At 47.0% G+C, this 9,904-nt stretch overlaps 1 protein-coding gene across 5 annotated transcripts in view; it reads left to right on the top strand.

The window, feature by feature from the left end:
- The first annotated feature begins 5,258 nt into the window (after positions 1–5,258).
- Positions 5,259–9,904, top strand: part of Brd8 (Bromodomain containing 8) — a 113,574-nt gene continuing 108,928 nt past the window's right edge. For 3 of the 5 annotated variants that reach the window (XM_065433187.2, XM_065433185.2, XM_065433184.2), the window contains exons 1-4: positions 5,504–5,849; positions 5,981–6,050; positions 6,129–6,178; positions 6,256–6,375. In XM_065433187.2, the coding sequence (XP_065289259.1) occupies positions 5,698–5,849; positions 5,981–6,050; positions 6,129–6,178; positions 6,256–6,375 (392 nt within the window). In that variant the 5' untranslated portion in view covers positions 5,504–5,697. Of the gene's footprint in view, positions 5,364–5,503; positions 5,850–5,980; positions 6,051–6,128; positions 6,179–6,255; positions 6,376–9,904 lie in introns of those variants that run through there. The other 2 variants (XM_065433186.1, XM_065433181.2) reach the window with 2 other exon arrangements.

Raw genomic sequence — 9,904 nt, 5'->3', positions numbered from 1 at the left:
GCCTTTGAAGAAGACATTTGCTACCGCTGCGGGGCCGTAGCAGCGCGAGCAGGTGGGGCCTCGTACAATGGAGCATGAGCGCCCCCGCCTTCTCCACCTTAGAAGAAGTGGATCGCCAGTCAGCGAGGCAAGACCGCAGAGAGCCGCCGGGTGTGACACCGCGACACGGGCGCCAACGATTGGCCGAAAATGGCGTCATCTGAGCGGACTATCCCATTGGTCAAACATGACGCGACTTCCACTGCTCGAAGGGTTTATAAGAAGCGTTCCAGAGAGACAAGAGCATTCCCTGATTCACCTCTCTCGAACTTCTTGCCGCGGGGCGCAGCGTCCGAGTTGCTGCCGGCCCGTAATGGCTGTACGAATGTTACTTGAGTCTCACCTCTCTGTATATAATGTAAAATAAATCCCTCCCAAGTTTGGTTTTCATCCCGAAGTCCGTCCCTCCAACACCTACAGCGCGTACAAAATACCGCTGATGGCCCCGTTTTGCTTTCGTAACGTGACGCAAACTTCGCGTTTTGCCTAAGAAATTGAAATGAAGGGACTGAGCCTAACGTTCGTGATAAAGCAACACAGTTTTCCTCAGCAAAATTAAGGCAGCGCTAGCTCAAAGCGTACGATTATTCCGCCGAAAACGCTACTCGCTTTGTCCGTCTGCTGCGTATAAGCCTTCGTCTGCTTCATTAGATGCGTGTCTCCGGGAAGCGGAATGATTCACTTTATATTGGGGCCAAAGCGCTTGTTTGCTACCTTAAGACAACATGCGCGACCAACCAGCGTTGATAAGTGCGTGTTCTAGCCCGCGTTATCGTTATCTCATGAAGCGCAAGTGAATCAACCCGACTCGGCTGGTCGATCGATATGCGGCCGAATATCACCGATGGGGCTCTTGCATTGCCCAGGGGGCGCTGCGAAAAAAGGTGCTAAAAAGCGCCCTCTGTCCTAAAATGGGTCGTACCAAGCTCGGTCGTCTGCTTCGGAAAGCAGGTTTACAATATGGACCCGCCGCTTTCGGTTGTGTTGTATCACGGCCTGCAGCGAATATCCGGTGCCGAAGATTTTTTCAGGGGTGGCACGCTGCGTAAAGGCAAGAAATTATGCAGTGCCGAATACCTGTATGCCGTTCAAGAATTAAGCGGCGAAGTTTTAGCGCGGTGTCAATCGCAAGTAAAGCGAGTCGCGTACGAAGTGGAACTTCAGGTTAGGTTTACACGCTGCTAGATTCAGGCGCACAAACGCCAGGAAATGCTTGATATAAATGAATCCACAGCAGCGATAAGCAGACATCATGTGTACGGAACTGCTCGAGCACACGGTCGTACGCGCCGCGAAGGCAGCGGTCTTTCGACATGCCGCGAAACGGCGGGCCTCCTGCAATCATTGTTGACTGCATGCCGCTAAACAAGTAGTTATGCCTGCGTTGTCCTAGCGGCCATGTGTCCCTTTTTGTAACTGGTAATAACTGATGCAATGCATATGAGCTCGCACGTACGTGCGAATCGCGCTGCAGCGCGAGCTCGTGCGCTGCTGGCTTGACGTAGCTTTTAATGAAAGCGCTCGAACATCGATCTGCTGTAATCAATACTACCTTGCTGCGCTGCCTCAACATGCTGACTTGAGGTCAGTGTGAGCACATTTAACTCTCTAACCTGTGCTGCTCGTAGTGGGGCAGTGAATTGTCACCGAATCAGCCCGGCCATTTGTGGTCATTTGCACACACCTGGTCACTTAACCACTTCGCATCGGTCGAATTGTTAATTGTCGCTGTGGCCGGGTCTCGAAACGTGAATTACCAGCCATGCCTGCTGCTATGTCGGTGTGCTGTGGGGACTGTAGGTGCAAAAGACCGAAATTTAGAACGCAGATAATCAAGCAAGCTTCAAGACAGGCGAAGCAGTCAGCATGGCGTGAAGTTTCGCTTACTCAGCGCGACGAACTGCAGCTATGCAGCGCGCCCGACGCTCCACTTCGTGATGCCTTGAAGGAAAACGGTAGAATCTGATGTTGGGATTCAGGCCTTCTTGTTCATGGCAGCCCACGACGCAGAAGTAATGACGGTGACTCCTTCTCGAGGCTGGGCTAGGTCTCTCCCGATCGGCGTCACCGATTCCGTCTGCTCCAGCATTACGTCCCACGGCACACGGAGAGCCTGTTTTCGTTAAACTATAGGCTGCGGCGACCCTACAGCGTGGTCGGCATGGTCTGTGAGAAGTGACGAGCCTTTTCGCACTCACAACAGGGCAGAAAAAAGTGCGAATCGACGCAAAACTTGGCCTAGAAACGTGCTTCGCCATAGCCAGGGCTCAATACGACCCAAGCTGGTACGACCCAGATGTCGTTTCCCGCGCCGCCACCAGGCGCCGCTACTATACCTCAAACTCCAGCGCAAGACGCCCGTAGCGTTGTGCGCACCACAGCTTGCGTGACGCAAGCATAGAGTTTCTCACTATAACACCTAGAGGGAAATCTGGCGCCACCATCTATGGGAGTTTCTTAAGGGGGCACCGTGCCGTCATGGGAATGACGGTATATGTGTCTGCGAGGCTCGTGTTGGCTGGTGTTGTAAGAGGCTTCGTCTAAAACGTGGATATGGCTATGCAAATAACGCGTTCTCAAAGTAAAATCTTCATAAAACGTTTCCTTTCACGCATATTACATCTTTACTCACCCACGATGCATGACCAAGCGAAGAAAAGCAAGAACAGACGACCAACTGTTTCAAAGCGAGCGCGAACCTTGTCGTCTGTCCTCCAACTTTAGCGGCCCGCTGATACTTCTTACGTAACACGTAGTCGTACACACAATAACAACTTCTCATAGTTAAACAAAACATGTTTTCGCGTAATAATAAAGCTAAAACAGCTTTTCACGTGCTGTTCTAGTAGAAAATGAATCATTGTGACAGACGGAGCGGTGCTTGCCAAGCGCGTCTTCAAGGCGTCCTGTCTCTACGAGAACGATGCCAATCCGAATCCACAATATACCAGCATTCCCATGCATACCACAGAGCAGCAGCGCCAGATTTCCCTCTAGGTAATGTAGTGAGAAACTCTATAAACGCAAGCGCTGCCATCTCCAGGAGCGGGCAACGCGCGGCAGTCCTCCCTGAAACGCTGCACTCTTTAAAAGTTTGCACCATTTGGGGCTTATCGTGTCCCACAGCGATAATCCTAATCTGCCTCACTTGCGCTTCCTTTCTTGAAAACTCGGTGCTCGCTACTTTCCTGTCGGAAATGCTGTGTCACGATGATAACGCGTAGGCATGCAGTTCGTGACTTGGAAGTACCGGACTCGCAGCGTTAAAGTAAGGAAATTCGGGCAAGACAGATAACGATTATGGTTGCGAGACAAGCCCCAAATGGTGCAAAATTTTTAAAGTTTCATACAACACTTAGAAAAATTTACACCCTTTAGGGCTTATCTTGTCCCACACCAATAATCGTCATCTGTCTTGCCCGCGTTTCCTTTCTTTAAAGCTGCGAGCCCGGTACTTCCCAGTCACGAACGACATGCGCGTTATCAGTGTGACGCAGCATTCTCGACAGGAAAGTAGTGAGCGCCGAGTTTTCAAGGAAACGCATTAAGGCAGATGACGATTATCCTTGCGTGGCAGAAGGGGCACTCCAAAGGGTGTAAACTTTTCTTACACTCTTAAAACGGTTGCACCCTTTGGGGTGTATATTTGTCCCACAACGATAATCGTCATCTGCCTTGCTTGCGTTTCCTTTCCTGAAAACTCGGCGCTCGCTACTTTCCTGTCGAGAATGCTGCGTCACACTGATAACGCGCATGCCATTCGTGACTGGGAAGTACCGGGCTCGCAGCGTTAAAGAAAGGAAACGCGGGCCAGGCAGATGACGATTATTGTTGTGGGACAAGATACGCCCCAAAGGGTGTAAATTTTTCTAAGAGTGTAGAGTGTGTCTTGGCCGCGTTTCCTTTCTTTAACGGTGCGAGCTCGGTACTTCCCAGTCACAAACGGCTTGCGCGTTATCAGTGTGACACAGCATTCGAGACAGAAAAGTATCGAGCGCGGAGTTTTGAAGAAAGGAAACGCAAGCAAGGCAGATGACGATTATCTTTGTGAGACAAACATACACCCAAAATGGTGCAACCGTATTAAGAGTGTTGTATGAAACTCTATATTTCAAACCAACCGCTGTGCGCTCTTGTCGCGGGCGCCACGCTCCCAACTGGAGAGTTGACGTCAGTCACACAAGTGCGCTATGTAAACGTCAACACTAACATCTCGAGTGCGAAATGTTGGTGTCAGTGCTCCTTCGGAAACTGTGTACACGATGGCAAAAGCTATCCACCGCTATATCCACCATACAACAGTATACAGGGTCCTGAATATTTTGCTGCGCGTGTTCGAAAAAAGATCTTGCGCTCGCCGCTGCAATGTTCTGTTCAAATTTTGCAGAACGATTGGATTTTGGAGTCGACGTCGTTTAGTATAAAACTTGGCACAGTTAATTGCCTGGATTTTAAGAAAAAATTGCAAACTTGCCTACGCTGATGTGGATGCGAGATGCTGCCGCGACGGCGCCATCATAAACTTGTGTCGCCGCCTGCCGTTTCGAGGAGGGCTCTCACGTGTTGACCGCACCTGCAACAGGCATGGCAACAGGCGAGTGACCTCACTGAAACACCGCTTTCTGCAGCTGACGGCAGGGGGCGAAACAAGTTTGCGATTGAACCGTCGCGGCAGCAACTCGCATCCCCATAAGTGCAGGCAAATTTACACTTTTTTCTTAAAATACAGGCAATTGACTGTGCCAAGTTTAATACTAAACGAAGTCGACGCCAAAATGCGATTGTACTGCAAAATTTTAGCAAGAACAGTGCAGCGGTGAGCGCAAGACTTTTTTTCGAACACGCGCCATGCACGCGCAGCGAAATCATAGAATAAAGAACGGCGAAATATTCAGGACCCTGTATAATCACATTTGAAGGTTTTCCCTGTCAAAGACGCTGCCAAGCATTCCTCCATGCAGCCAAGGGAGGAAGCCAGTGGTTTGTTGAGGCGGCGCCACGTTCCAGTTGCTGGCAGGGCACGATGCTAACGGTGTTCTGCTGCCGCTTCTCCATATGCTTCTCTGCTTCCGCAGATAACCAGTGATAAAATCAATAAATGTTAAACTTTCTGAGCAGTGCCAAACTCTACAAGAAAGTTGACGTCACTCATACCGCGTCACACAAACTGCAATAAGTGTTGGAAAGTGGCGCTCTCTACGTTACGCCCCCTCCCCTTGTTTTGCCGCCACAGGGCAGGCGGGCAGGCACCGGGAAAATACATGGGGCAATGCACTAAGCAGCTCGCAACTCTTAATAACAATACAAGATGGCGTCGTCATCAAGTAGGGAATTGCTATTTCAAACTTTCTGTACTGTTTTTATACGAATTTTGCCATTGTTATTGTGTTTTAAAGGTGTTAACTACTAGACTTAAAGTTAAAAAAATACAAACAGTTTTCTTGTTGCTTTTTCGAGAGTGCAGTGTTGAATGTAAAGTTGCGTATCAGCCGCTCCTGATCCGCACGCTAAATTGTTTTGACATTTTCTTGTACATACATGCGTCCATAATACTATTTACGAGCGATTAATTTGAAGCTTGCGCTGCTGTCGCTCCTGAAAACTCCTTCTTAATATCAGTGCTGTGTCGGTCAAGTTGAGAGCGTACTCACAGTGGTCATGAAGACTGAAATGCCGGGTGATGAACGACGCTCTGCATTGCTCGATCTTCTTTCAGAGTATCGCCTTAAACAAACTGCTACAGATATATGGTCTACGCGCGAACGACTGTGCCTGGCCTCGTCGGTGTTGAGGAGCGGAGACCAGAATTGGTAAGTGACTTGCTAGCATTTGCGCGTCGTTTAGCACGTGCAGTAGCGTCACAAACTCGGGCTCTAGCGCCATGCGTCGTATGCGGTGTTGTGCTTGGCGCGCAATAAAGACCACTGTGCGTTAATTTCAGGGTGTCCGTAAGCAGAGCGATACGGCCTTTTGGCGAGTGTAACCGGCCGAACGATTGGTTTTCTCAAAAGGTAAGCCGGGTGACAACGCTATTTAATGGTGGTGAGTCATACATGATTGTTTACTTAGCATTTGTCATTCCTTTTCAGAATTGTGCTCTCCAATATGCCGACCTGTTGGAGAAAGTGGAGTCGCCAAAGTGAGTTGTGAGACGCACCCTCCTCTCCCTTTTTGCACATGGGTTTGAACTCTGTGATAGCAACGTTCCGATCGCAGGCGCAAGCGTGGTGAACGCGGCGAGATCGACACTCCCGGTGCTCTTATAGTCCGAAAACTTACTCTTGAGCGCATTGAAGAGCTCAAGAAGATTATTCAAGAAGAACAGCAGCGGCATAAGTACGTACTTTCCTTCTTGTAGCGAGTTTGGAGCGTGGCGCGTAGTTGGAACATGCGTTTTAGAAGAAGCTTGTAGAGGAGCACCAGTAGCTTCTTTGCTGCTGTAAGCTCTTGTAATATTTTTCTGATGTTTTGATGTATTGCGTAAGTGTGTGAGTGATCAGCTAACGTCCCGTAAGGGTATTTCTTGACCCAAAACATTATGTTTTGACCAAAGCTATTGCGTCTTCTGTGTGCGTTGTTCCGCGTTGTTTAAATCATGCTTGTCTTCTTGTGCACTGGTACTAGATTTTGTTCTAAGTGTGTCTTGTCACGCATCGCTATCATTTGTACTTTGAGTTTATGGATGAATTTATTTCTTACATGTGCCCGTGTGTGCTGCCCTCATACTCTTGATTTCGGATATAGTCTATTCGCTGGCAGCTTCATCAGGCTGTCATGTTGGGTCTTTGCAGCACTAGCTTGGGTAGAGTGACTTTTTGCGTATTTGCTGATGTAGAGAGATTCCTTGAGGGTCAGGCATAGTGAGAAGTCTTGGGTGACCACCCCCCGTGGTTGCTCAGTGGCTATGGTGTTGGGCTGCTGAGCATGAGGCTGCGGGATCGAATCTCGGCCACGGCGGCCGCATTTCGATGGGGGCGAAATGCGAAAGTACTCGTGTGCTTAGATTTAGGTGCACGTTAAAGAACCCCAGGTGATCGAAATTTCTGGAGTCATCCACTACGGCGTGCCTTATAATCAGAAAGTGGTTTGGCATGCAAAATGCCCATAATTTCAAACTTGGATGACATTGTACATACAAAAATTCAGGGGAAGGCTTTGTCTTCTGTACCATTTGATAAAAACTGACGTTCTCTTTTCCTTACACTTTCCCAAGTACTTATTTGTTCATGATAGTGTTTAGTAGTTAGGAGTGAGTTTAGCATTTAGCTACAACTGGGTGTACTCATGCTGCATGTAAATGATTTTGAATTGGCCGTTTGCTGTTTTTGGTAGAAAAAGAAACTACATGCCTCCATTGTACAGGACCTTACAGGCATGTTTATGTGTCAGCCTTTTCCATTTGACAGTTTTTTCATACCATAGCTCAACAAGCAGTTGTGCAGATAGCTTTCTTTCTTTTTTCCGTCTCTCAATTTCTTGTTGATTTTCTGGCACTGTACAGCTTTGTTGTGTTTAGCGATTCTGATGACATGCTTTAATGCTAGATTCTAGGTACTGTTAACTTTGCATCCTGTGTTCAATAAACAGAATTTTATTGAGCACAGGAACCATGAATGAATGAAATTTGCTTGTGCCAATGTGTCCATCTACAGAATAGTGCAGACCGTACTTCTGTTAGTGATTTTTGCATTGTTTATCACAAAGGAGGCTTTGCAGCCAAGCTGTGAGGATATATATGTATTTTTTTCATGCCATGTTGAAGGAACTTTAGTGGTTAAATAAATTTTCATAATCTTGTGCTTATGCATTCAGTCTACCAGTTACTTAAAAAAAGATTAGTTCTGCAGCTGCACAACAGATGATGTAGCATTTACATTTACATGTAGTCCACATTTACATGCAGCAGCATTTGTGCAGAATGCAATGTTAGCTTACTTTTTATGTTAGGGAAACACGTACATACGGTAGTGTAAAGGTGAGCAGTCAGTCAGACTAGCCTGGTAAGTTATTGTTCGGGTGCTCTCTCAGCGTTTATTTGCCAGGCAAAGGTTTTGCCCTACTGATATAGAAAATGACGACAAAGCTCTAAACTAAATTGCACACCTAAGTTGCAGTGCTTCTGACATACGTTAATCTTTAACATCACAGATTTCATGCATTTTGTGTACTTGCATCTTTTTTATTGTGCAGAAAAAGCCTTTAAAAGCTGTCAATTGAATTTACATTTATTTCACATTTACATAGCCTTAGCCAGATGTTGCCATAATCTACGACATCATGAGATGACATCATGCCATTGTGGCATTGCTACTAACCCTTCAAGTTTGCATCATTGTATTTTGTTTCAAATCACAGTCTCAATTTTGTTGAAGTTGCATATTTGGTATACCATAATTTAGTTTGTCAAAATCTCATACTTTCCTTTGCCTTAACTCTTTCATTACCACGCCTATTCAAATCGATCACTGGTGAACGATGCATTAGGTTGCCAATTTCAACTTATCGGAACCGTTTCTTATCCATATAAGGCCATCCAGTAGTTAGTACAGGCACTGCATTTTCAGAATCAGTTTAAGTTTTCGCACTGCGGCGATTTCGTGATTTTTTACTGACCATTTTGCGAACGAATGTGTGTAGGTTCTAGTGAAAAGAGGCGTGGCTGTCCCCTTCTGCCAGGCTCAAGAAAAAAGCATGCTGCTCACGATTACGCTGTACTAGCATCAAAATTTTGTAATCAGATGACTCCCAGCATGTCGCAAATTGAATTATATCGCCGGCTCTGCCATCCAACAGTGCTGAGCGGTGATAATTAACCGAAAATGATGCCATCTGTTCATTAGTGAGCTTTGGTTTGGAGTCCAAGTCGCTTTTTCCAATGAAGTGTATTTCTGAAGGTCCACCACATGTCCAACATGTGGACCCGGCTTTTGCAACCGGTTTCCAAGAGTTTCGGTTACCTCGTAAAATCCTTGCAAGGGGGGGGCGCTGCCGGTGTCACTGCGCAGTTAACGAAAGTCGCTCCCATGGCGTTGTCCCGTGTGGCTGCGTAGCGAGAAAAGCGTCCTGCTCGAAACTATGCTGCACCCGCACTTCAATTTAGGGATGAGGAGTCTAGTTGTGATTCTGAAGATGACAGTAAAGCAGATACAAGCTCTGATTGTGACGATGTTTTGAGTCGGCATGGCACATCCGTAGCTGTTCACCGGCGAGTTTCCTTTACGGCCTTGAGTGGTTTCCTTCCTTGTGTGTGCTTATCTGCTGATCATTTTTCACGACTTGAAAGCTCTACTGATTATCTTCAGGGTGCGTACTTCGCTTGGTTATGAGTTGCTGCCATCAGCAGCAAGGAAACTTTTGTTCACGCCAAGAAGGCCGCCCGTAGCACATCTCAGCCCAGCACTACGGATCAGCCAAAGACAGTTTACAACAGCGTGGGATTTCTTTCTACTGTTAATCTCTGCAGAGGTGATAAAGACAATGTGAAAAAATGCAAACAGATATGCTTGGATGCATAATATTGTAGTTACCCAGCTACACTGAAAGCGATCAGCCCTGGAAAATGTGCATGACTCTAGACGAGCTGGTGAAGTACGTTCCTTGGATATCTCATTGGACCATCCTCAGAAGATGCCGAAAAGACGGAACAGCAAAGTGTGTTATGAGAACCACAAAGTTGAACAAAAACCAGATGTTTTGTGGGAAAAGTGCGAAGTGCGCCTATGCTTCACAAAATCCAGGTACTGCTTCACCACAAGGCATGAGCGATGAACTGGGCTTAGTTTCTTTTTTGTATTCGAAGAATGGCGGTGTACTGAGCATTTATTTTTTCAGAGACTGTTCCTGGGTTATATATCTTTGAAATGTA

Source organism: Dermacentor albipictus, chromosome 1 (assembly GCF_038994185.2).
Source record: "Dermacentor albipictus isolate Rhodes 1998 colony chromosome 1, USDA_Dalb.pri_finalv2, whole genome shotgun sequence".
Lineage (NCBI taxonomy): Eukaryota > Metazoa > Arthropoda > Arachnida > Ixodida > Ixodidae > Dermacentor > Dermacentor albipictus.
The sequence above is the reverse complement of the archived record's forward strand: the minus strand, read 5'-3'. Positions and strand labels throughout refer to the sequence as shown.